Source organism: Podarcis gaigeae (assembly GCF_964106915.1).
Source record: "Podarcis gaigeae genome assembly, chromosome: 15".
In the NCBI taxonomy this organism is placed as follows: domain Eukaryota; kingdom Metazoa; phylum Chordata; class Lepidosauria; order Squamata; family Lacertidae; genus Podarcis; species Podarcis gaigeae.
This window is the reverse complement of record NC_139692.1, coordinates 14,207,281-14,234,747: the sequence shown is the minus strand read 5'-3', so window position 1 is coordinate 14,234,747 and position 27,467 is coordinate 14,207,281. Positions and strand designations below refer to the sequence as shown.

The 27,467-nt window shown below is 45.5% G+C and overlaps 1 protein-coding gene across 3 annotated transcripts; it reads right to left on the bottom strand.

Moving 5' to 3' along the window:
• Window positions 1–481: 481 nt before the first annotated feature.
• Window positions 482–25,171, bottom strand: FAM118B (family with sequence similarity 118 member B). 3 transcript variants are annotated; one of them, XM_083713771.1, is made up of 9 exons: window positions 24,997–25,171; window positions 20,508–20,557; window positions 13,404–13,487; window positions 10,967–11,219; window positions 8,388–8,615; window positions 5,531–5,659; window positions 4,039–4,324; window positions 2,675–2,731; window positions 482–684 (listed from the first exon to the last, which is right to left on the bottom strand). In XM_083713771.1, exons 3-9 carry the CDS (start codon window positions 13,478–13,480, stop codon window positions 647–649), a joined length of 1,068 nt encoding a protein of 355 aa, XP_083569897.1. In that variant the 5' UTR covers window positions 13,481–13,487; window positions 20,508–20,557; window positions 24,997–25,171; the 3' UTR covers window positions 482–646. The 3 variants fall into 3 exon arrangements, with proteins under 3 accessions (XP_083569897.1, XP_083569898.1, XP_083569899.1); XM_083713772.1 differs by having other exon boundaries at window positions 482–1,116; window positions 24,997–25,170; XM_083713773.1 differs by having other exon boundaries at window positions 482–1,043; window positions 24,997–25,170.
• Window positions 25,172–27,467: the final 2,296 nt, after the last annotated feature.

Here is a 27,467-nt window from a genome sequence, read left to right as displayed (position 1 = left end):
CTTCAGACTGTTCCAGAAAACCCCTCAGACCAGGAATGGCAAGCAAGCTTCCTAGGGCTGATCCCTTTCCTGCTGATCTTTTCCCTGCAATGCATGGCTGCAGGCAAGTTCTATGTGAACCCGATGTACATCTCTGAAAGCTCTCCAGGATCCTCTGCAAACATAGAGGTTTCTCTTAATGTGTGGCAGTGGCTGGTTAGTGACTTTAAAGTCTGTGGCCTCAACTCTGTTTCCTAGAAGGAGGCTTACAAGACCCTCTCATTTAGCCCAGTTTCATGTCCTCAGTGAGCTCCCATTCAATCCAGGGAATGTAGGAATTCTGCTGCAGCAGATGAAAACTGCACCGCATGTAACATTGCCTTCTCACCCTTCATACTTGGGAGCATGAAGGCTCTAGGGACCACCCCATGTCACAGCTACATTGCCTCTCTGGCCGTCGCTTCCACCATGAATTTGTCTAAAGTCACTGTTAAGCCAGAGATAAGTGAACATCCTTTTTATTTATTATAGCTCCAAACATATAAAACACTGTATAAAGAAAAGACTTAGAAAACTAGAGCTTCAAGTAATTCTTTTTTTTAAAAAAATGCTTGCATTTTAGTTGAAACCCTTACAGAATACAAAAGCACTAGTAGCAAACTCTTGCTCAGTGGGAGAGAGGACGGATCTCTCTGCAGATACAACCTTAAATAGAAAAAACAAAACAAAACACGACATCACATTGGTAGGACAAATCTCCATGCCCAGATCCAAAGGGTCCAAGACAAGTTGCCGAGTCCAAAAGTATGCTTTACAGTTTCATGTTGATGGGGCAGCAGCTAGAACAAAAAATGGGCCCTTCCAAGAACCAACCGCGGCAAAGGCAGTGCTTTTTGTTCCCTAAGCAACGTTTGAGATAGTCACATCTTACAAGGAGCTTGTCAGCATCTTGCTTTTAAATCATTAGCAGAAGGGTTAACCTGTATGATGGTGTTGCTCAGATGGGAGTGCTTTGTGGTCTCGCCTGCTGTACCCTGTGTAGAATTAGTGTCTTCAGATGTCACCTGGGCAGATATTTTGGACACTGGCCTTAAAACCGAAGGCAGTAGGAGAGATCCTAACAAAACCCATGGACAACTAGAGAGAGTTAGTAACAAAAGGAGCTGGTTAAAAGGGGGGACGGGGTTGGATGGCAAACCAGCTCTTGGGAGAAATTAAAACGGCAGACACTCGAGATCACTTGCGACTGGGCAAATGGCCCCCTATGTATTAGACACATTATTTATATGGCTTCCATTCTTAAAACATTTGGGACTAGGTTTAGCCCTGTTCAAAGCACAACTAAGTGGGACTGGGGGCATACGTCCCCACCCTGACCTTCCAGCATTGACCAGGAAGTCTAAAGGGGATCTCCACATGCATCTGACTGCTTAGAGGCTTCTGCGAGTGCGAACCCCACCTGCTCAAGACTCACGATTCTGCGGAGGCTCCGAAGAGCACTCAAAGGCTCTTGCAAGCCCCTTCAAACCGCTATTCAACACGGAGGGTCCTTTTTTTGAAGGGGGTGGTAGGAAACATTGAGGCTGGTGCAGATGGGAAAGCTAGGAGCCGAGCTAGCATCCTGATATTCCCTACTAGTGTTTACATTCCCAATTCAGGAATAATGCCCGCACAGGGGTTTGTGGAGTGGTATTCAGCCTTGCAATGGGTACAGGAAGACATAGGAACACTTGCCGTGCATGCTCTGTTGTTGCATCCCAACTATAACATGTGCTTCCTGCTCCCATGCCCAGGGAGTCTGTTGAGGAGGGAGAGGATTCACTAATCTGGAACAATATTGCTCTAATGGATGCAAGTCGCATCCAAGTTAGAAGCTGCTTAGCGGTATGCTTGTCGCACAAGGGAAAACAAGCACACTACCAAAGGTGGTTGGGCAACAGACTGCACAAGAATCGGCCAATGCACAAGTTTCCACTAGCCCAAATGTTGCAGAGTCTTTAACCTCTGTGATCCACTGCTGTTAAGGCTCTTGCGCTAGTGGATAAGAGAATGCTGGATATTTTCCTCAGTTGCTAAGTATCACTCCACAAGGATTTTCTATGGTCTGTTTAAGGGGAATCTTTGCCTCTCCAGATATCGTTGCTCTCCTATCAGCTCCCATCATTCCGCACCATTCACCATGCTGGCTGGGTTTCATGTGAACTGGGAGTTCAACGACATCTGGAGGGCCACAATTTCCCTCTTCTCCGGCGCAATCTGACAAAATTAGCTGCCAAGGTGTCCTGCTGCTTCCAGCTTTAACAAAATTCTTACCCAGGCTGAGCCGAGTTGTGATAATGTGGAAATTCCCTTAAAAAAACACCTTCCACCTTAAGAAACAAGACAATTTTCAAATTAGCCCACATGAACTGCAGAACGAATCCTCCACTGGTATCACTACTGCTTTCCTTTTCCAGGAGCCTGCTACCACCACAGCTTGAACACTGCGCGTTGCAGTTTGGAGGCAGAAAGGTGTCCTCACACGTTCTTACTAAGGAATCTTCCACTTTCTGCAAGATACCTTCTTAAGTCGTGAGCTCTTATCATGCGCGAGAGAGCACCCACTTCAGGGTGGGTGGTGGTAGCTGCAGGTTAGCAAAATTTGTCTCTCCAGAGCTGGCCTTAAGGAGTGTCGAGTATTAAGTAAGCTCCCTACCTTTGATTTCCATGTGGGTGGCAGCCATGCCATTTAGCTGTCCCTCCCGAGGTGGACCTGGAAAGGGGGTGGGGAATTGAAGTTATTTAGAGGTGACAAGTTAGCAGCGACCCACAGAAAATGTGTGAGAGCATCTTGCATCTATGCTAGCCTCCCAAACTCCACTAATGGTTGTAGCCGATGCTAGTCCTACTCTGAGTAGACCCATTGGGAGTTCATGTCTTGACTTACTTGGGTTCAGGCATTTCTATGGTTCTACCCTGAGTAGAACTTAGTGGGATACAACCCCTTTTCCCCTAGAATGGTTTCCCTTTGGATTGAGCCCATTTATAAAAAGTACTATGGGGGGGGAGGTGGTACGTTTGCTTAAAATATTGTTATGAGGCACCCACAGGAATCTTTGGAAAGGCTGCGTCCAGCCCCTTTTGGCAGCTCCCAACTCTAAGCTGCTACTCATTATATAAAGGGAGTGTGTCGGTGTGGGAAGCTTTCCATGCTTCTGGAATTTCATTGGGAATATAGTTATTTCACAAAGAACAGATGGTATTGGAGAAAGGAGGTGGTAGCTGACAATTGGCAGTTGGGGGTTGGTTAGTTATCCTGTTCTATCTTGATTTTGAAGGCAAGAGGTTTGGAGACTCCATTTAGATGCTGCCTAGCGGAGTTGGCAAATAATACTTGCTGCCAGCCTGACAAGTAAAGATTTATTTTCAACTATTTGTGTAAGGCACATATTTTTCTTAATCACAAATAGCTAACAAGTGTTCCATGCTTCTGACCTCTTGTATAAAGTTATGCAAATGCACCTAATTTGCTTAATGTATACAGCTGCATACATTGTGCTGGTTTTGCTATGATGAGGCAGAGCAAAGGGCAATACAGGACACAGAAGCCCCTCTTTTTCCACCCATCCTCTAAAAGTCTTACTTCGTTCACCTGTTTGGCTTCTTGCTTTTTGTTTTCAATGAAAGCAAGGGTGCTCAGGGGAGCCAAATTGTGGGTCTGGTACTACACATTTGTATTGTCCACACAGAAGTTTCGGTGCTCTGAAGGCATGCGAGGCCATAACCTGGCTGGAACTAAGTAAATCTGGATCTGGCAAGTGCCTAGACAACAAACCCAGGGGGAATCCCTTCTAGGCCACCTCAAGTTAAAGGGAAGCAACATGAGATACGAATGTGATAAAGTCAAAATCCAATAAAAGACGCAATGTTAGAGGGCTACAGATAGGTTTCGGACTTCAGTTCCCATCAGCCCCAGATGGAATGGTCAATGGTCAGGGCTAATGGGAGCTGGAGTTCAGCAACATCTGGATGTCTGCAGGCTCCCCTTCTCTGCGCTAGGAAGACAGCCAGTCCTCTTACCTGCTCGACCCCGGTTGGAGATCTCATTTGCCAGCCTCTCAAAATAATCAGGCAAGTCTGCGTATTCGTTCCCATATGAGATCACTTTAATCCCTTTGTCCAGCATGTTTTCTCTGAGCTTCTTGAACTCATCCACATCCCCACGGCGCACGAGCATAAAGTGCTCCAGATCAGATTTGTGCTTCACAGCTTCTAGGAAGAGGGCTTGGAAAGTTGTGTCATCCACGGTCCAACCACAGCCCAGGAATAGGAACGATTTGGCTTCATACAGCTTCTGGATTTCTCGCTTTAGGAAAGAAAAGGGAAAAGGGAAAGTGTACAGAATATCGACTTTCATTAGGACTGTGGAGTTTTAGAATTGGAAGGAACCAAAAGGTCAGCTTGGCTAGCCCCATGTAACAAAAGCAAGAATTGTCTGGTGCAGGGATGAAGAACCAGTGGACCTCCAGATGTCCTACCATCTGCCATCATTCCAGACCATTTGTCATGTGAGCTGCAGCTAATGGGAGTTAGATTCTAGCAACAGCTGGAGTATCATAGGTTCCCCACTCCTAAGGGATCAACAAGAGCAGTACAATGTCCTCATCCCTGATTTGAGTGGCTAGAAAGCCCAGCAAAGTCAGCCCAGCCTTGTCCATTTTTTAGTCAAGCCACAGTGGACAGGAGAAGTCTAACCCTCCTTATACCTACACACAGACAAAAACACAAGCAGTCATCCAGTCACTAGTAAATCTGAACTATAATTCCTTTTAGGACTCAAGTGCAATAAATTAGTAATAATAATTGTTTATATGTCACCCACCTGACCAGGTTACCCCTGTCACTGGGCAGCTGCCAACAAATTAAAACACAGTAAGACATCACACATTAAAAACTCCCCTATATAGGGCTGCTTTCAGATGTCTCCAGTTTGTGCAGTTGCCTTAATGCATCACACCATCTGCCATTCCAGTGACTTGCTACTGAGCTGTTAAATTTGTTGACAGTTAAAAGCACTAATTGGTATCAACTCTACATCCTGATCCAGCTCTCTGTATGCATAAACAAGAAGTTAATATGCGATTTAATTACACAAGAAGGTGGGGTGTGTGTGCACGCACATATGAATTAAAAACCAGTATAGTGCAGGTAAGACTTGCACCCATAGTTTGCACACCTGGCAAAAGCAGGCGCTGCACATGTGTAAAGTCTGTTTATGCACAATCGCCTTTTTATAGTTAAGGGAACCTGTCTTGTTTGGCGGGTTCTTTAGAAGACATTCCTGGTTGTTCGAAGCATTCAGGGCTTGATACTCATATCAGGGATGAGGAAATTGTACCCTCCAGATGTTGTTGTATCATCCCCAACCAACAGCCCTGTTGGCTGGGGCTGATGGGAGTTGGAGTCCAACAACATCTGGAGGGCCACAGAGTTCTCATCCCGGACTTATATACTGGCAGCACTCATCCTTCAGCAAGAGACAAGAAGGCCCAGAGAGGGCTGCAAATCTCACCATAACCTCTGTGTTGCGTAGCACATTCTGGTAGCCGGCTGGGTGCAGTACTATCCCACTGGGGTTTGTGTACACACCGTGGATATGTAGAACACTGAGTTTCCTTTTCTCCTGCGCCCACTCCAGCACCTGTATGGGATTTCAAAAGCAGCGCTCTGCATCAACAGACCCAGAAAGTACCATTCCCTTTGGCTTCTACAACCTACCGGGCTTTGAGCTGAGTGAGAAGTGAGTGGCCTGTAGGGCAGGGTGAAGAGCAGGAATGCCTTTATTTTCAAGCCCACATTCCAGGAACTGAGCACCCTGCAAATATGTTTATAGACTTCCTGCCTCGGGGCGGGAGGGATGGCTCTCATAATCTATAAACACAATAAATTCCACACACACGCAAGCTCTCTCAGCCCCAGGGATGTATTTTTCTGAACTTCTCGGCACCAGACCCCATGCTGCTGCACACAGTTGGGTTCCTTTGTGAAGGATGTTCTCAGGCTTATGGTGGGACAACAGCTGCAGCCCACGCAGGGTAAAAAATGGTATCCTTTGACTGCTACAGCTTGAGTCAACATTGCTGCATAACATTGACATTTGCCCCCCACCCATAAAGACTTTCTTGAGGGAAGACCCTCCAGTTGCCTTTTGCTCCCTATAGCCTTTTCCTGTATACTGTACTAGGTTTTGAGCTAATGAAAACAGAAATCCAGATCAATCGCCAGTGCGGCACCTGTCTATCTCCTCCCATCTGAGGATTGTCTACAATGTTGTGTGTAGCAGAGCTCCCTTTCCTCTCCTCCCTGCATGAGACTTCAAAATCTGCTGGGGAGAATTCTCCAACTCTCCAGACTGCAGATTTTCAGAGTGTGCTGGGAGCTGCCAGAGAGGGGAAAGTGCATTGTGCAAACAGAAGTTTGCTATGCTAGTGGAACAGCATCTACTCTTCAAATCTTTGCTGTTGTCCCATTCCTTGCTCAAAATATTGTTTCCTGCATTTTGGAAGTACACAATAAGCAACGCTAGGCCAATTTGTTTAATAAGCACAATGTATTTGGGATTAAGGGACGCGGGTGGCGCTGTGGGTTAAACCACAGAGCCTAGGACTTGCTGATCAGAAGGTCAGCAGTTCGAATCCCTGCAACGGAGTGAGCTCCCATTGTTCGGTTCCTGCTCCTGCCAACCTAGCAGTTCAAAAGCACATCTAAGTGCAAGTAGATAAATAGATACCACTCCGGCGGGAAGGTAAACGGTGTTTCCGTGCGCTGCTCTGGTTTGCCACATGACGCAGAAGCTGTACGCCGGCTCCCTCAGCCAATAAAACGAGATGACCACTGCAACCCCAGAGTCGGTCACAACTGGACCTAATGGTCAGGGGTCCCTTTACCTTTTATTTGGGATTATCTAATTTCATCTTCTTCTCACTTTTTGACACAAATGCATCCCATTCTGGGTTTTTACCCACTAGTACATTCATGACTGTTACAGGCAAAAAACTAAATTCAGAATTGCACACTATAGGACCATATTCTCCCCCAGCTCTCTTTACATTCCTTCCCTGAAATTTAGTACTTTCCCTCCCTAAATTAGGAGTTGCAGAGCCTTCTCTAAACCAAGTTTGGCACAGGGGAAGTTTTCCAAATATACTTCAACAGGTACTATCATAACACTGCCACAATTTATTGTGTTTAACATTTCATTCTCATGTAGCTCATCTTCTGTTTATTCTCCCTTGCCCCAGTCAGAAGTATTATCACACTGAAAAGTTACGCAGGAAGCAGAAATCAAGGACGTACATGGAAAACCAGGCATACGTAATCAAAAGGAACTCGCAAGAAATAAACTCTCCTTTTGCTGTTTACATGGCTTTTGGAGTAAAGCCAGGCACTCAGTCCATTCCAACAAAAGAGGAGCTGCTTACAGGAATTGCGGCTTTTGGAAGCTGAAAAACAGAGGTGAACTTTGGAGAAAGGCCCAAGCTCAGTAGTAGAGCAGGCAGAATATGGCTGGTTTAATCCTCATCCTCTCCAGGCAGGGTTGGAAATGTCCTCTGTCTGAAACGTTAGAGAGACGCTGCCACTCCAGGTTGAAAATACTAAGCCAACCTGCCTCAGAATGAGGCAGCTTTCTTAGGTTGCTTCTAACTTTATAGCGCACTTTGTTAAGCTCCACTTTAAGTCAACACTATAATACCCCTGGAATCTGCCAAAGTGCATTAATAGCCTCGTGATTTCAAAAAAGAAAAAGAAACTTCCCGTGAATATTAACACTTGCAGACATGAGAAGAATACAAGAGAAAGCAGAGCTGCGGGGTCTAGTCATTTTTGTTTGTGCGTGAAAGAGGCTGCTTGGTGAGGATGCATATAGGGGCTTTAGTATTGAATTAAATAGTTACATTAATTGATCCAGCTTTGGATAAACTAAAAAAAAAAAAGGTACTCTTGACTCGTCTAGCAATATTAATTCATTAATTAATTACCAACCAACCAACCAACCTTCATCATAAGATCTCAGGGCAGTTCACAGAGTAAAATGCAGGATACCGCCCCCAATATTTTTTGAAAATATTAAAACTATTGAAATAGGCTTTTTAAAAAAACAACCCTCTTTTTTATAATAAAATGTGCCACTGTAGGAGGAAAACAACATTTAGAAGTGATCCTCCCTCCCTTCTCTTCTCTCCCCCTGCCTGGCAGTGTTGGTGTTAGCCCTGTCTTCTTACTGCAAGTGACACAACACAGTGTGTTCTACCACCACAGCCAACAGCTAAAATGGCACTTAAGGCCTGAGCTGGGCACACCATTGAGAAATGAATGGGCCCACATGCTAGATTTGCCACTGTTCGCAGGCATGAGCACCCCGCAATTACCTTTTTCTCATCGGTCAGGTCAAGAGATTCAAGCCTTTTTCCTTGGTCTGCCGCGTAAATTTCCAGCAAGTTGTCAAAGTTTGTGGTCAGCACGAGAGCGCCGTTTTCCATCAAGTGGAGCACGGACTGAAGGAGCTGTTTCCCTGTGTCTTCCATTTTGGACTCCAGGTCATCAAAGACCTCGTATAGGCAGTCCTTGAAAAATGTGGAACGAACATTGCTTGTGCGCTGCCAAGAAGATGGGGGTGGGGGGAGGGGAATCCAAGATCAGAATTGATTTATTTGTATTTATTTTATTAAACGACCATTAAAAAAAAAAAATCAGCAGCAGAGGACTTGAGGAGGGTGAGGCATAAACAGCTGTCTGAACTGGTTGCTGAGATCCAGCAGAGGCACAGCTGGAATTAAGCTACTAAGCTGCGTCCACTTACCTGCAAGAAAACACCCATGGGCTTACCTCTGAGTAAACACAGAAAATCACATTACTGGAATTGCAATTCTTGCATTAGAGTCCTATTTCTGCCCAAACTCGCACAGCATAGAGGGTTGCCCAAGAAAGTGCTGGGACACTGAATATTCTCAAGAAGAGGACAGTATAGATTCAGGACAGTGGTTTGCAGAAGGCATAGTTCAGAGGCTGCAGATGGGAGAAGCTGGGAAATATTAGAAGAGTAGTAGCAGGAAGAAGCAGCACCAGGGGAGAGACAGCTGACAGATTCCGTGTCTTTGGAAAGCATTCCTGATCCGCCCCCCTCTCCCAGGACGAGGCGAGCATTGAGAGTAGCAGAACAGAAAGCTCAGAGGCAGAAAGCACAGATTAGCCTATTGGTGTAGAATAGGAGAGACGGAGGGGGGTGGGACTTTACTTGGAGCAATGCCATTATCTTAGGGAGACTGTGTTCCTCCATCTCTCTCTGTGAATAGTGAACAAATTACTTGGTGAGAACTCTTCTTGTTTATCTGCATTTTGGCTGCCACCATGGGTGGGATTGAATTCTCTGAAGCCTGACAGATGCCTAACTGCCTGCCTTAATTCTTTACAATAGACTGGAATGCCTCATGCTGCATCGTTGGACCTAAACTGGGAACCTGGACAGGGGACCACTGCAAGCCCCATCAAAGCAGTGGGATAGCAGGTCTTCAGACTGGAGGAAAGGTGATGCATTCAGCCCAGTCCGATATTGTTTTTTTATAGGGAAGGGAAAGGGGAGAACAAAAGGGAAAGGGTCCTAGCTCAGACATAGAGCACCTGCACCAGAGAGGACAAAAATCAATTATTAAAAAAAAAATAGATTTTAAAAATTTAAATCTGATTTTTTAAATTCAATTTTTAAAATAACATGCTTTTGGAGGAAAAATCTTTCTAAAGATAGTTTTCTATGTAAGTTACATTATAGTCCAAAGGCTATTCATCAGGAAATAAGGACTTGTTTTTTAAAAACAAATGGGGGGAAAAGTTTAACCATATCAGTTAACAAACATGGATGCGTATGCTATAATGTTATTGTTTTGGTTAAATAGATTGTTTAAATTGTTATTAAGGAAATGATTATTTTTTCGCCTTCCAATAAAGCACAGCAGAAAAGTTAACTTACTAAATCTCACAATATTTTCATAATTATCTGCCTATGTATTTCTAATAGCATAACCAAATCAGTAATTTTAGATATAACTGTAAAAGCTACTCTGAAAATTTATTATCCCGAAAATGAAACCTTCATCTGGTTGTAAATATTATTATACCAGCAAGAATGAGTCTGTCTGTATAAAATAAATGATTTAAATCAAGTCTTACTGACTAGCAATTTAAATCGTGATTTAAATCGATTTGATTTAAATCAAATCCACCCTGATCTCCACACAGAAACTCCCTGGTTCAATCCCTTGCATCTCCAGGCAGGGTTGGGAAAACCTGCTGGAGAGGCACTACCTGTCAGAGTGGACAACACTGACCTAGATGGAGCAGTGACCTGACTCAGCATAACACAGCTTCCCATGTTCCCAAAGCATGGGTCGGCAAACTAAGGTCCGCAGGCTGGATCAGGCCCAATCGCCTTCTGGATCCTGGTCCACGGACGGTCCGGGAATTGCCACGTGGATCGCCAGCGCGCATGTTCTTTCCCTCTCCCTCCCTCAGCAGCGGCGGCGCCTCCTCCCTCCTGGCTTCTTCCCGCCCTGCCTAGAGAAGGAAGGGGGCTGGGCTTTGTTGGTGCCAGCAGCAGCAGTGCTCGAGTGGCTGCCATTTTAAGCAGCGCCTCTCCGGAGCCCTTTCGCGCGTCTCTCATCATCCCTCTGCCGCTGCCGCCCGCAAGACACAAGTAAGCAGCCACCAGGGATTGTGGTGCTCTTGCATCGTCGTCGTCCCCGAATATAGTCTAGCCCCCCGCAAGGTCTGAGGGACAGTGAACCGGCTCCTTGCTGAAAAAGTTTGCTGACCCCTGTCCTAAAGCTTAGAAAAGCATGTGCTGTCAGACTCGGCGCCGTAAACAGAGGCAGGCCCCCACACAAAACAGTACAATCTATTAACACTTTTTTGCCTGAAGCTTGCAAACCATTCGCTCCGCGGCTCATCGACTCACTGGCGACAGCTTTTGGATAAGGTCGTGGGCAACGTGGATGAGGTTCTTATCGTCCCGGAGGCATTTCTGAAACTTCTTCCGCTCCTCGTCTTCCAGGAGGTCAAAGTCAATAGCAGCATCCAGCAGGGCCTGGATCAAGCCCTTCCAAGACTTCAGGGCCGGCACTTGGGGAGCGACTGCGGCACTTATGCCCGTCCCAATCACCAGAACGAGCTCCTGGGGCTTCTTGGTTTTTAGGCTCGGCAACAGTTTCCTGCAACCAAAGAGAGAGGGAAAGATGCCTATGACCTGCCATGGAGAAATTTATAGGGAACAAGGCTTGACATGTGCAGATACGGCCAAGGCCCTTAGGCTAGCCAATGGGGTGCCTTCCTGATGTTGTTGGGCTGCAGCTGCTCCCATCATCCCAAAACAGATCAGCCAATGGTCAGGGATGATGGGAGATGCAGTCCAGCAACATCTGGACATTGGCTACCACTCCCATATAGCTAAGCTTGCAGATAGCCACTTGCCTGGCATGAGTACAGTGGTACCTCGGGTTAAGTACTTAATTTGTTCCAGAGGTCCGTTCTTAACCTGAAACTGTTCCTAACCTGAAGCACCACTTTAGCTAATGGGGACTCCTGCTGCCACTGTGCTGTCAAGAGCACCATTTCTGTTCTCATCCTGAAGCAAAGTTCTTAACCCGAGGTACTATTTCTGGGTTAGCGGAGTCTGTAACCTGAAGTATATGTAACCTGAAGCGTATGTAACCCGAGGTACCACTTTACTGCTAGCCGAGTAAGGATTCACACCAGGCAACAGTGAAGGCAAGCTTTTCAAAATGTCAAATATTCCCTTAGTTCTTTCAGCTTAACAGCAGGCTGTACAAATGGCTAACAAAGCAACATGGAGCCACCAAAGAACCACCCTGGGATCTCTTGTTGAAGGGTGGTATATAAATGTAATAAATAATAATAAATAAATATACATACATACATACATACATACATACTTTTGATACATAGCCCAACAACACAATTATTTTGAAAAGAGCTGGTCTAGTACTGAAAAATTGCTAGAATTTTGTTCCGCGTCAGATTACTTCCCCTTGTCTGCGGGAAAATTTTGGTCCATTTGAAGAAGCAAGTATATTTGCACAGTTACTAGCTAACCTTGTAGAACCACCCAAGCCTGCGTTATGGAAGTTACCTTCTTTTATACCTTTCACTGTCGTTCTCTGTCTCATTATTAATAACAGCACTTTCCAGTATCTAGTCATGCACATAGGAAAACCTGCCTCATACCAAATCAGGCCACTGGTCCATCTTAGCTCAGTACTGTTGATATTGACAGTCAGCAGCTCTCCGGAAATTCAGGCAGGAATCATTCCCAGCCCTACTGTGAGTCTGGAGACGCCAGGGATTGAACCAAGGACCTTCCTGCTGCAGAAAGCCTGCAAATTCCATAAGCCATGTGCCTGACCGTCTGCAGTCTCCCTGATCTTAGTGGATGAATGAAAAGCTGCGTGGACATAGAAAGACATGGGGTCCTAAGATGTCCCAAGAACCTATTCTCCTCAAACACCCCTACAAGAATGCTGTGTGTGGTGAAAGTTAGAAATAAGTCTGCCAAACTTGGCGGCAGCATAAAAAGTCCTGGACTGTGGCAGCTCACAGCAATAAGCATTTGGGGGACATTAGGGACGCGGGTGGCGCTGTGGGTTAAACCACAAAGTCTAGGACTTGCCGATCAGAAAGTCGGCGGTTCGAATCCCCGCGACAGGGTGAGCTCCTGTTGCTCGGTCCCAGCTCCTGCCAACCTAGCAGTTCAAAAGCATACCAGCGCAAGTAGATAAATAGGTACTGCTCCAGCGGGAAGGTAAATTGTGTTTCCGTGCGCTGCTCTGGTTCGCCAGAAACGGCTTTGTCATGCTGGCTACATGACCCGGAAGCTGTACCCCGGCTCCCTCGGCCAATAAAGTGAGATGAGCGCCGCAACCCCAGAGTCCGCCACAACTGGACCTAATGGTCAGGGGTCACTTTACCTTTACGGACTGTGGCAAACAGGGGAAGCTTCAAACCTCTCTGGTGAGCAGCTTCTGTGATAACCTAGCCTGTGCTACTATTTTATCCTCAGACAACAACCCCATGGTGTGATTTACGCTAAGAGCTGGCGATTGGTCCAAGGTTACCCAAGGAGCTTCATGGCTCTCCCCGCCATAATGTAACTTAACACAAGAGCCCTGCGGGATCAGATCAAAGTCCTCTTTGGTCTGGTGTCCTTGTTTCCCATGGTGGGCAATCAGGCGCTGATGGGGAGCCCGCAAGCAGGGCATGAAGCCAATAGCCCTCTCCCACTTGCAGCAACCCACACGCAAGAGTTACCCTGCCTCTAATCACGGAGGCGATAGCCTTTTCCTCCATTAATTCATCCAATCCCCGTTGGCTCTGCTCACCTAGGTTTCTTGACAGGTGGCACCCCATCCTCCAGCAACGTTTCTTTATCCAGATTCAGGCTCACATTAGAAGCCATCCAGTTTCTGGAAAGGAAAGGGAAAATGAAAGGCGACGGAAGGGCAAAGTTACAAAGAGAAACCTGGGGTGTTTGCACGTTGAGCAAGAATAAATTTGCCAAAGTTTACCGAGACAACTTCGTCGAGGAGGAACAAACACATTGAGCCCATTATCTCTCATCACATCACCTGCTGCAAGAGTGTCTCTCCTCTGTTGCTAAACACACCATGCAATGCATAATGCAAAAGGTTATCTTCAGGAAATGTAGGGCCAGTTTTAAATTAGAGTGTGAATACCATGGCAATTTCATTTTCAGTCCTTTTCCTAATGATGCGTAGCATAACATTCACCTTTTTCATAACTGCCACATACACTGGTTCAACATCGCCATCCACTACAACTCCAATATCTCTTTCCTCGTCAGTCATGGATAGTTCAGACCCCAGAATCATGAATGTGAAGTTCGAATTTTCTGCCCCAGCATGCATCACTTTATATATTATCCATTTTACTGCTCATTCAGCCAGTTTGGAGATATCCTTTTGGAGTTACTCACAATCAGTTTGGTGTCATCAGCAAGTCTGGCTCACAGCTCACTCCCAACTCTAGCAGATCATTTATGAAGATGCTAAAAAATGCACAGCTCCCAATACAGATCCTTGGGGTACCCCATTTTCTACATCCCTCCATGGTGAGAACTCTCCATTTATTCTGATTATATATTTTCTGTTATTTAACCAGTCACCAATCCATTAGATGACTTGTCACCTTATCCTATGATTAATTTTTCTGCAAACCTGAAATCTTTTGCCCAAAATTTTTTGAAAGTCTAAAGGCACCATGTTTTCTGGATCACTTCTATAGAATGAGGTGATAGTAGCACAGTCTGCTCTACTTCAGACTGCAGGTGGGAGACGCCATATTTTAACGCTCAGTGTAAATACCATGAGCAAAGTCACTCAAATAACTCAGATGGAGTCCAATATCTTGGTAACACTTTCCTGGGCAAACTGGACAAAAACAGTGTGCAATTTGAGAAAAAAGGAACACACAGGTTTTGTCTCTCTTGCTTCAGGCATACATACAACCAAACACACAACCAAATATGCAGAGACATACAACCAAACACACAGAGGAAAAACTTCCTCAGAGCTTCACAGCCAATCAGTGAAGATCATGCCACACTGCTTGGTTGCCAGGCAACACCTGCAGCTTGGTTTGCTCTTGGTTAGCTGACTTTAACAGTAACAGAATTAACCACTAAGTTAATTGAATGATCTCTGCTGTTGCACTTCTAACAATTTCTCCTAACAATGGAATCCCCACCTGCAGTCTGAAACGATTCAATCTGTTCTACTCCTTCAGGATTCTTTCTAACCCCCCCCCCCCATTCTGTAACATGTGTAAAAGATGCCTATGACAAGTTGAATATATCAAAATTCCTTCTTCTGCACATCCACCCAAAGAGTCCTTGTCCTCCTTTCTACCTGGCCAACCCAGCAATCAAAGCTATTATTAGCAAAAGGATTACTGCTCTTAAGAAGCTCTTAATTCTTGGGTCAAGAAACTTAACTCTGCTAGTTGTTTGCCAGGGCAGAAAAGGCTGCTCTGCGGAAGCAGAGAGTGGGGAGCTTGCGTGAGAACGAAGGATCAGCTCTTTGACCAGGTTACCGAGGGCTGAAATTACATTGAGACCCAATGCGCTTCCTTGCTCAATAATAACTGAGAAAGCTTTCTACAGCTGGGGGCTGCTCCACAAGGAAACCAACAATACAGAAATGATTAAACTTCTCCCTGAGAAGATGTTGCCTATCCCTTCTCACTAACCAAAATTATCCTGAAGACTGAGCTATCCAAGCTCATTTGCTCGGTTCTGTTCCAAGGCCTTAGAAAATGTCTTCCCTCATTGAACCAACTGTCCACCAAGGATCCCCAACTGCACGATACATTTAAAGCACGATACCACTTCAAACACGGCTTCTCCCAAAGAGCAGTAGTTTGTTAAGAGTTGTTCAGAGATCCCTAGACCCCTCATAGAGACACAACCCAGGGAACTGTAGCACTGTAGCAGGCTTCTCCTAATAACTCTCAGCACCCTTCTAACAAACTACAGTTCCCAGGATTCTTTGGGGGAAGCCATGACTGTTTCAAGTGGTATAATACTAAGACACAAGATCTACCCACCCGGGAAGAATGGCAGATGAAGGTGATGGACTATATGGAATTGGCGGAAATGACTGGCAGGATCCGAGACCAGGGAGAAGAGTCGGTGGAAGAAGATTGGAAGAAATTTAAAGACTATTTACAGAAATATTGTAAAATTAATGAATGTTAGAATGTTGTTGGAATGAAATTAAGTGGTTTTTAGCAGTAATGCTATAAAGGAGCATGTGAAAATGGATTGTTAACAGGTGAGAAAGTAAAGTTATAATATATTAAGATAAAGGATTAAGATAAAAACAAAGAGGGAAAGGATTTGCTGAATTAACCAACTGAACTAGAATACAAAAAAGGGAGGTGTGAGGAGGTCAGGGAAACAAGTAAATGAAGGATAAATTATGGAAAGATGGATTTATTTTTTAATTGTTTTTATTTTTTCTGTATTTTGTATTTTTTTTGTTTGCTTCTTTTTTCTACCTTTTTCTTACTTTTGTAACCTTTTTTGAAATTTCAATAAATATCATTTTTTTAAAAAATGAAGTGGTATAATACTGGTTTAAATTCATTGTGAATATGAGGCCTAGATTGGGGGTGGAATGGTGAGGACATTAATATAGGAAGCTATTTTATATTAAACCAGACCACTGGTCCATCTAGCGTCTACAACAAGGGTCAGCAAACTTTTTCAGCAGGGGGCTGGTCCACTGTCCCTCAGACCTTGTGGGGGGCCGGACTACATTTTGAAGAAAAAAAAAATGAACGAATTCCTATGCCCCACAAATAACCCAGAGGTGCATTTTGAATAAAAGGACACATTCTGTTCATGTAAAAACACCAGGCAGGCCCCACAAATAACCCAGAGGTGCATTTTAAATAAAAGGGCACATTCTACTCATGTAAAAATACACTGATTCTTGGACCATCCACGGGCTGGATTTAGAAGGCGATTGGACCGGATTCGGCCCCCAGGCCTTAGTTTGCCTACCCATGACTAGCAATGGCTTTCCAGGGTTCTAGACCTACCTAGAGATGCCAGGAATTGAATTTGGGACTTTCTGAATGCAAAAAAGGTGTTCTACAGCCATCCCCCCAAGGCTATAGCTGAGTAGGGGGCAGAGGCAGCTTGTCCACATCCTCTGAACATTTTGTGCCTGTTATGTGTTCCTTTGAGCACATGATTGCAGAATTTCAGGATGTCTTCTGCAACATTTTATTACTTATTATTTTGAGTCATTCCCAGGTCACTGGTGTTTTCAGAGGATCCCACAACTCATTTACCTGTGGGAATCTGAAGTACATTATATGTTTCCCTGCACGAAGGAGAATCAAGTAAGTGAATCAAAGAGCCCTTGATTTTTTCATGACGCAGAGAATCTTTCCCTTTCCTTCAGGTCACTTCAGCTTCTGGCTTACCCCTTGAAACTAACACACAGTTTAGGTTCCAGAAAGTTAATGGCTAACAGCCAGGACAGGGTGTGGTAGACAGAGTGCTAGAATTTGTCCTGGGAGCCCTGGGTTTATATTCCTGTTGAACCACCAAGTGCCCTGGACAGCGTCAAAAAAGTCACTTTCTCGCAACCTCACTATGTTGTGAGGATAAAATGGGACAGATCCATTTTGCCACTGTGCTATCTGGAGAGTGGATAGAATAAAAAAGTGATTGATTGATAGCTGTCCCACAAAAACAGCACATAATAATATTCTATATTAATATACCATGATTCTTATAAATGCCAATAAGAATGTAAAAATCTGATGCATTTGTTTACAGCTGTATGAGGTCATACAGTGGTGCCCCGCAAGACGAACGCCTCACAAGATGGAAAACCCGCTAGACGAAAGGGTTTTCCGTTTTGGAGGCGCTTCGCAAAACGAATTTCCCTATGGGCTTGCTTCGCAAGACGAAATGTGTTGCGAGTTCCTGCGGGTTTTTCCCCCCTTTCCCCCCTTTTCCTAAGCCCCTAAGACGCTTATCAGCTGATCCGCTAAAAGCCGCTAAACCGCTAATAGCGCTAATCCGCTAAGCTGTCAATGGGCTTGCTTCGCAAGACGAAAAAACCGCTAGACGAAGAGCCTCATGGAACGGATTAATTTCGTCTTGCGAGGCACCACTGTAGTTATCTACTGTAGGACAAGTTCTTTGCTCCATCACAAGCAGATCTATACAAAACATTTTTCAAAAACACGGAAACAACTTGCAAAAATGAAAAAGTGAAGCCACTTTCCCTGTATGTTAGCTTTTAACAAGTCAAATAAAGCATTAAGTAAACTTGTTAAAGTAGATCATACTCAAGAAAACCAATGCTCCCGGAAGTAACAACTTGTTATTTTTTAGCTGCATGAGTAATGTTACCAGAAGCTAAATAGATTTGTAAGAATCTGTAACTGGCCTCGAAACAGATACAAATGAGGAAACAGCATTTAATGTTCAGAGAAAAAAGGAAAAACAAAAACCCCCAAGCATAACATTTGCAATTGGGTTGGGAACGTGAGCCATGCGGGAAGCACGTTCACAACCCGCAGCGCCACGTGTGCGTGCGCAAGCGCCGAAACCCGGAAGTAACCAGTTCTGGTACTTCCAGGTTTGGTGCGGTGTGCAACCCGAAATCGCACAACCTGAAGCATCTGTAACCTGAGGTATGACTGTACAAGTAATTAAAAGAGAACCATGCCTGCTATATACAGACAACTTTTAACCACAAAGCAAACGAAAAGACTGATATAGTACACTTCCTGGTTAGAAATGTGCAAATCTGTCAATTTCAGTTTCTCTCAGTTTTCCTAATTTTTCCAAACTTCAGTTCAGTTCTCCATGTTGGTCTGTGATATATATATATATATATATAAAAGTTCTCATTAAAATTCAGCAGCATTTTAGAGCAAATTTCTCCGTGTACACACATTTTTATATGCAGTTGTGCCAAATATGCTATTTTGCACAGCAATTTCCCCTAATATAATGCATTTGTGTGTGCAATTGTCACTAGCACATATATTTTTATGCAGACTGTACTCCAGTGTGTGTATTTTTGCGCACTATGGAGAAATCTCCATTCATTTCAGTGGCGCCTGTGAGAGAGACCCACACAAGATCCACTTCAGACAAATACCTGAAAGCTCAATAATTGTAGTTGGAGAGAAAACCTTGTGAACAATTTCACAAAAAGTACTCTCAAAATACTGCAAGCGCAACAAAACTTTGAACAGAGTTGACAGAAACAGCAACTGATCAAGAAACAGCTACAAACCTGGCTGCAAGACACACAAAGGTATTGGCGTTTGGCCATTTAGAGAACAAACATTAAAATTCTATAGCATGGGTAGGCAAACTAAGGCCCGGGGGCCGGATTCGGCCCAATCGCCTTCTAAATCTGGCCCGCGGATGGTCTGAGAATCAGTGTGTTTTTACATGGCAAGACAGTTTTAAACAAAAACCAGCTTGCTTTTTCTGCAGCAGCAACAACTTTCAAAACACCTGCAGCTGAGCAAATACTCCTCTGCATATATGGCATATCCTTTGGCATATCCACACTTTGTTCACTTAAGTTTTTACAGTGCATCTGCAAAATGCTGTGAACAAAACATCTCCCTCTGTTTCCCCCTTTTCAGCTTCCTTCCCCTCTCCCCAAGACTGTGAAAATCCAACTTTTTAAAACCCAGTGGAATAGCTGCACAATTTCCTCATATGTCCTATTCCACTGCCATTCTGGCCAGTAGTGGCTTGTATATATTGCTCTAGCCCAGGGATAGGGAGTCTGTGGCCCTCCCTATTTTGTTGCAGTTCCATCATGTTTGTCTGTTAGTCATGCAGGATAAGGCCCAAAGAACCCCAAAACACCTGGAAGGCCACAGATTCCCTACCTCTGCCTTATAGCCTTGTGCTGCCTTGTACTGGAAAACAGAATGACATTTGACATATCCATAGAGGATTTCTGTACAGTCACTCGTGAGCAGGACATCTAAAATACATTAAGGGTACCTCCTACATTACATTGCCCTAATGGCATTTTAAAAAGGGCACAGAGACAAAAGCCTTAGGGTGAGAAACTCAGACATGAGCCACACAGTGTTTTAAAATCTTAACAAGCCTGCAATCAGTGATGGGGGTTTTCAGGAAAAATTTGAATTGGAAAACTGTGCAGATTAAGAGTAATTTGCATTGGCAACAACTCTCATGCCCTAGAGCGTGATCTAATCAAGAATACTTTACTTGCGGTTAGCAAGCAATGCTAAAAACTTTGAAACTGCCAATCTTGCCTAATAATGTGCGTTGCAATTCGCAACCATTCATTGCCACTAATGAACTTATAAAACAAGAGAATTTTCTGCCCCGCATCACTGCCTGGAATAATTATCACTTGTCAGACAGCTCTTGGAATCGTGGAAGAGAAGGGGGATGAGAAATGGGGGCAATGGAATTAATTGCTTATGGTGAGATACAGGTAACTACCGTATGCCCTTGTGCAGTTACAACAGACACCTGGTACTTTTTTATGCAGGTACTGTGTGCTACACCAGATGTTGTTGGACTAAAACTCCCATCATTCCTGTTCATTCCTCCTGGGGCTGATGGGAGCTGGAGTTCCCCATCTCTGATTTAGTTTGCATTTTCCAGAGCCCACCTGCTAACAGGCAACTGGAAGAGCCCAAGATGAATGAAGACCTTTGCCAGATGGAAGTTTCACTGCAGAGATGTACATCTTGGGACACAATTCTCTGGTTCCTTGCCTGCATGTGTTTTCAAATACACATTGGGAAATATCTGAGATGGGCCACCAGAAGAAATGTTTTCCAAAGCCAAAAGCTCCAGCTTCTTTTCCTAATTCTTAAAAAAGAAAAAAAAATAAGGACAATTCACACCATGTATTCTGCACATGACCTTTTACCTTTTTAGGAGGAGAAGTCGTCCTCACAGGGAGATGAAGCCGGTGTTATGCTAGATAAAAGAAAAACATAAATCTGAAGTGAGCAATCTGAAAACTCTACTCAAATATATATATGCATAATTTTAAAAATTGGAAAAAAATGAGGCAACTCAGGAGCCTATCGTGTTTTTTTTCTAAAACACTTGTCCAGAATAAAACAACACAATTCATTAGACCAGTGTTTCCCAACCTTTTTTGGGCAAAGGCACACTTGTTTCATGAAAAAAATCTCGAGGCACACCACCATTAGAAAATGTTTAAAAAATTAACTCTGTGCCTATATTGACTATATATAAAGTAACTCTCTTCAATAGGCATCAAATAAACACAAAGAAAGTACCGGTATTTTATAATTACTTTATTATGAAATAGTAAGTACCGTATTTTTAGGACGCTCCGTCCCATAGGACGCACCTACTTTTTTTGGGGGGGGGGGGGAAATAAAGGAAAATTTTTTTTCCTTTATTTCCCCCCCCAAAACCAGGTCGGGGAACAGTGGGATGGCGGTGCTGCGCCTCCCCGCTGTCCCCCGAGCTTGTGGGGCTGGCCCATGTCTGCCTGGCGCGAGGGGCGCTCTGCTTCAGGGCGCCCCGCGCATCGGGCGGCAGGCTACAGTCCGCAGCATGGGGAACCCTCTGTTTCAGGGCGCCCCACGCGCCCCCACGGGTGCGCAAGGCTTGCCAACACGAGCGCGGAGCACGGGGCGTCCTCCGAAGGGCGCCCCGTGCTCTGCGCCGCCCGCAAGCCTTGCGCTCCTGGGGGGAGATCCCCCGGGTGCGCAAGGCTGGCCAACACCAGCGCGGAGCACGGGGCGTCCTCCGAAGGAACGCCGCCATCCCGCTGTCCCCCGACTTGGTTAGAAGGCTGGCGGGGGGGGGGGAGAAGCCTGCTTTTCCCCGTCGCCAGCCCCGCAAACTCGGGCGACAGCGGGAGAGGCGTAGCGCGCCCTTCCCGCTGTCCCCCGACTTGGCTAGAAGGCTGGCGGGGGGAGAAGCCTGCTCCTCCCCGTCGCCAGCCCCGCAAACTCGGGAGACAGCGGGAGAGGCGTAGCGCGCCCACCCGCTGTCTCCCGACATGGTTTGGAGGCTGGCGGAGGGCTTCCTCCTCCCCCAACCCCGCAAGCTCCCAGAGCTCTGGGTCCCGTTCTGGGGGAGGGGGAAGCTCGGGCTTCCCCCGCCCCAGCCCCGCGTCTCCAGCCGGGAGACGGTCGCGCTTTAGCCCCGTGCGTGCTCTCCCAGCTGGAGAGGTGACGCGCGCCTATGGAGGCTCCTGCCATAGGCGCGCGTCACCTCTCCAGCCGGGAGAGGGTCGCGGGGGGCTGCTTTAGCCCCGTGCGTGCTCTCCCAGCTGGAGAGGTGACGCGCGCCTATGGAGGCTCCTGCGTGCTAAAGCAGCCCCCCGCGACCCTCTCCCCGCTGGAGAGGTGACGCGCGCCTATGGCAGGAGCCTCCATAGGCGCGCGTCACCTCTCCAGCTGGGAGAGCAGGCACGGGGCTAAAGCAGCCCGACTCGCCCGCCTCCCTCCCACGGCACACCCGGCAACTTCTCGCGGCACACTAGTGTGCCGCGGAACACCGGTTGGGAAACACTGCATTAGACAATGAAACTCCTGCCTTAAAAGCAGAGTGCTCTGCAAAACACAGGATCTACTCCATAAAGACAATACTCAGATAGATAGTCCAATGGTCTGACTCGCAATGGCAGCTTCCAACGTTACTTCTATTCCCTGACTATGATCATGATCGTTCTTATTGAGTGAAAGGCTACAAACATGTGTGCTGTGCAGGTCTCAGTGAATTTAGATATTTAATATCAGTATTAATAATATATATCATAAATCTATTTATTTAGGCATTGATCTGAAAAAAGAAAGAAAACAGTTAATGGGTTGCTTTAATTTTACTCATCATGTGTAGATGGTCTTGTAGATTAATGAGTGGTTAATGAGTGGTTGGAAATGCCCACTACTAGAACGATTGCCATCTGATGGACACTTGTCAAGTTGGGAAGGGGCAGGGTGGCCTGTGGCCCTCCAGATATTGTTGAGCTCCAGTTCCGATCAGCCCCAGCCAACAGCCAGGAATGGCTGGGGATGGGAAACAGACAACATCTGGGTGACCACAGGTTCCCCGCCTCTGGTTTATGAACAAGTTGAACTTTGAACTGCCAACTTCTAGTTCATAGCTCATGCTCTGAATCAACATGCTCTTCTGGTTCTCTTTCCTTTTTTTGGAAGGAGGACAACTGCCAGAGACTACCTACTGCTGCAGAGATTGGAAAGAGAATGAATTTCTTAGTTGCAGGATTAACCAGAACAATAACCAGCCCAATGTTGATGGAGACTTTCTTATTACAAAGTTTTTCCACTTCCTGCACTAGAAAGAAAGAAAACACATAGCCTTCAGACAAATACACACCACAGAAGAATGAATGAAAATATATTTTCCATAATGAAGTCATTTTTCTGCACAATGATGGGAAGCATAAATTCTAATGAGGTCCTTCCCCCGCAGTTCCACTGTGTTTCTTCCATAGCTCCTATTAATTCTTGTGCCAAAACACATTGTTCATTTTTATAAAGCACCTTGGCAGATCGAGAAAGTGTGGATATGATCACATAGAGGAGGCGGTGTGTCACCCTGGCTTGCAAATCAACTCATAAAAGTTATGAGCACACTTGCTCATGCAAATCCAAATTCAGGATTTGTATTGCACTAATGCCTGCCTGGTTACCCGGAGGTACCCTTTGCTCGCCACAAATGGCCAGGCCACAGGCTATTTATGAGCAAGCATCCATCTCTTCTCCAACAGCATTTTAAAAGAAATAATTGTGGCTGGCTGTGCAGGACTGAGCACATGCTTGCCTACAGGAGCCAACATGTGCGTGCAATGGTTCTTGCCTACTCAAAGAGAACAAATACGGCGCAAGACTAAGGGGAGAAAAGGAAGCTTGAATTTTAGGGTCAATCATCTGCCTCATTCTGAATCTTGCAAAAGAAGTCATCAGGAAGGAAGATTCAAGTAAAAACATTTGAAAACTTTCCTTCAGGGTTTTCAATAAAAAAGCTGGACTAAACTTTGTGTTTGGGGTTGCTTTAGATCCCTGATTAGCAAACAGTTTTACCAGATGCTAACTGAGAAGATTGTAGCTGGTGGGCCAACCCCTGTCCCTTATTCCCCAAAGATTAGTACCACCAAAGTGTAAAATACATGTCTCTATGTGGAAACAAAGACTTCCAGTTGCCAATTCCTACTTTAGCTGTAAGAATCCTGCATTAATGCAGGGGGTGGATTTGGCGGCCTGTTTGGGCCTGCAGTATTCAATATGAGGGCACAAATCTTTCTTTCGTAATTCTGTTCATTATCCCAATCAAAAGTCACCTACTCTATTCTAGCCAGGAGCTGGATGGCGCTTTCTCTCCAGTCTGTCTGAAATTTCAGTAACTGTTGAATCAGGCAGTGCTTGTATAGGAAAACAGCTGACTAGGATCCTCAAAGGCAGCTTCATTTAAGCCATGGACATGATCTGGCTAAGAGGGCCCCTGAGCATAAACAGAGGGCTCCCTACACACCAGTGTGCAACGACAAAACTCAATGGTAGGCCTCCCTCCCTCTTTCCCCTTTATTATTACTATTATCATAATGAAATATGGTAGGATGCTGACACCATGTCAATTAAGGATTGGCAGTGTAAGCTTTGAAATATAGCTGATAAAGACAGAAGCCATCGCAGTTTACACCAAGGGTTGAAAGCAACCCACTGAGCCTATTTCAAAACAAGAAGTGTGCATTTATCCGGAGACACTCCAGACAGACCTAGGCTTTGAAAAATGCAGTTACACACGTGAGGAAATGCTTCACCGTCATGTAACGCAAAATATATACAATATCATTTTTTTTTTAAAGCAGCACAGAAATATCCTACCAAAAAGCTGCCAGCATTCAAATCGAAATCTGTTTTAAGATACATCCCTAAACCCACTTAAGTGGAAGTAAAGCTCATGGGAGGGGGTGGGATTAACAATGAATTACACTTCCTCCAGAGTAAGGCTGGAGGCGGTGGGAGCATGATGAAGGCTATGTACAACATTATCATATTATAGGGAATGAGGGGGCGGGGAGGAATCAAGATAATGGGAATATTTTTCTCTCCTGGAGGGGAGTATAGGAATCAGGCTGCCGCATTTCAGCTGCATAGAGGAGGCCGGCTGCCCAATGCAACCCCAGGAGCCTTTACAAAGCCTTCTGCTTGGATCCTGCTCCCGCTCCGTCTTCCCACCGACCCGCAGCTGCTGCTCCCCACCGAGACCGGCTGAGCACCTCCGGGTGCCCCTGCTTCCCTCTCGCCCCGCAGCCCTTCAGGGCTTCAGCCGCTGCTGTCAACGCCTTCGGGACGCCCGGGAAAGGGAGGCGGCGGAGGAAGAGGGCGACGGCGACGGCGACGACTCACCTGCCAGGACAGCGCGACCGGCGACAGCAGCAAAACAGCGGGCAGGAAGCAACCGCATCTCTCTCCCTCTCGCGCCCGCTGTCTCCGCCTAGGCATCGAGAGGCAGGGGCTAGAGCGTCCTCCCGTCCTCCCACGCCGCCGGCCACTTTCCTTGTGGACTTCCTCTTCTCCTTTTTCCGTTGGCCGGAAGCCCAAGTTCAGGCTCTTCTGCTTGCGGCAAAGAGCCTGGAACCTAGAGATAGGAAAAGGAAAGAGGGGGGCAACCCAACGGTCTGAAACGAAACTCCCGGGTTCCTTTTTTTTTTTACTTTTCTTTTCCCCACAACTGCAAGTAATATTTGGAAAGGCGGAAGAGAGAGGCAGCCAATCTTCAAAGTGAACCCGGAAGGTGTTAAGGTTATTTGAAATTTCTATAGCTAGAAAGGCTGCAGTCAAATGGTAGTGGTTTCCCCGCCTCTGATAAGCGAACGTGGCTGTGTTGCCCAATAACATTTTTGAAATTATTTTAATTTCAAAATTATTTTAATTATTAATCAATAAATTATTTTAATTATTTTAATTATTTTAATTTAAATTATTTTAATTATTTTAATTTCATTGTCTTTATTGTGCAAACCGAAACAGTATGCAGCTCTCCAGAATTCTTAGTAGGATAGTAAGGGTAGGGGTGGATCATGGGACGGGCGAGAGAAAAGTAAGGTGTAGCTGATCATCATTTTTCCCTTACAGTATTTAGTTTTAGAGCATGACACAGCTGCTAACTCATTCATTCCACTCTTTTTTGCATACAGCTTTCGCATAAAGTATATCACAGCAATTTAAGGTCCAGTAAAGTTCCAGTAAAGCAGCATGTCACTGTTAGAAGAATTCTAAGGTCTCAAATATAGAATAAATATTCATAAATGCACACATGCGTAAGTATATAAACCACACGTCTGAAATGGTACAGGAGCGCAATCCTGCAGCCATTTTTGACTCTCCCAATGACCTCAAATATTCCTCTGCAGCGAGGGAGTCAAATGGGGAAAGCTTTCCCATTGTCTTTTCACTTAAAAATCCTTCAAATCCTGTCTTAAGGGTGTATTTGTGTATGAATAGGGTGAGCTTGTGACCTGGATTCAGGAACTAAAGTATTAACTGTCACAAATGAATGGCCAGGCTGCCCAGGTAATGCAATCAGCGACCATTATCACATATCCTGGCAGACAAGATTTCTGCTGCAGAGTGCCTCCTATGATGTACAGTATTTTTCGCACCATAGGGCGCACTGGACCATAGGGCGCACCCAGTTTTTTTTTGGGGGGGGGAATCAAGAAAAAAAATCTCCCCCCCCAGCCCCAAAGAGCAGCGTACAGGCTGCGCACAACCTCTCCCTGCCGGAGGAGTTGCGCGCAGCTATGGAGCAAGCCAAGGCAGGGGGCGGGATAGATCCTGCTCGCTGTTTTGGCTTCCCTTTTAGCCCCGTGCAGCCTCTCCTTGCCGGGAGACGCTGCTCAGGGCTTTCCTGGCTTTACTGGGAGGTGGAGGGATTCCCTCACTCCCAAAAGCCCGCAGAAGCCGCGCAACCCCTTTAAAGAGATTGCGGCTTCTCCTGGCTTTTCTGGTAGGTGGGAGAAGGGACTGATGAGGCCAGTCAGTCCCTTCTCCCTCCCGTGGAAAAGCCCGCAAGAGCGCACGGAGCTTGTGTGTGGCTCTTGGGGGCTTTCCCCCCCTGCCTCCCCCCTGCATTCGCTCCATAGGACGCACACACCTTTCCCCTTGCTTTTTAGGAGGGAAAAAGTGTGTCCTATGGTGCGAAAAATACGGTATGTATGATGATTTTAGGGTGGTCTTTGGCTAAGGAGCTGGGTACTGTCAAAAGTCTTTAAAGGTTCCTGCACACTTTGTTCTTGGTTTCTCTTACCTCCTTGCAAGGAAGGGAGGGAACTCTGTTGCAACAGAAAAATAAAGATCTGCCTTGCTTTTGCTGCATCCTGCCTCCATCCATTCATCTCTGACCGACCATGGACTTGGGGGACTCAGTCCCTTGGGCAGCAAAAGCCAACCCCCCTATTTTTCTATAACATCATTAAAACCAGGCAAAGAAATCTTACCCAAGATCAACAATTGCCAAGTGAATTATGGGAAACTAGTTATGGGAAAACTAGTTGCCCTTTCTACAATATTGACAATAATTACTTCCTATGAAAGCAAATTCAAGCAGACTTTGATTTTTGATTTTTTTTTAGAACACATGCCGTGATTTTATGTTAATCCGCATTTATTTGCGCATTGCTGTATGAAGTATGAAGTAATTTCGGAGGGACAGAGCTTTGTTGATTACCAATCAGAACTGCCAAATGAATCAATCAAAACAAAACATAAAAACAGACAAAGAGAAAAACAAACAGCAAAGCAGAATTGTTATAAGACATGAACTCCAGCACTCAGCTTCAGTTTTCAGAAAGGCAAGCTGGAATTAACAGTTTCTT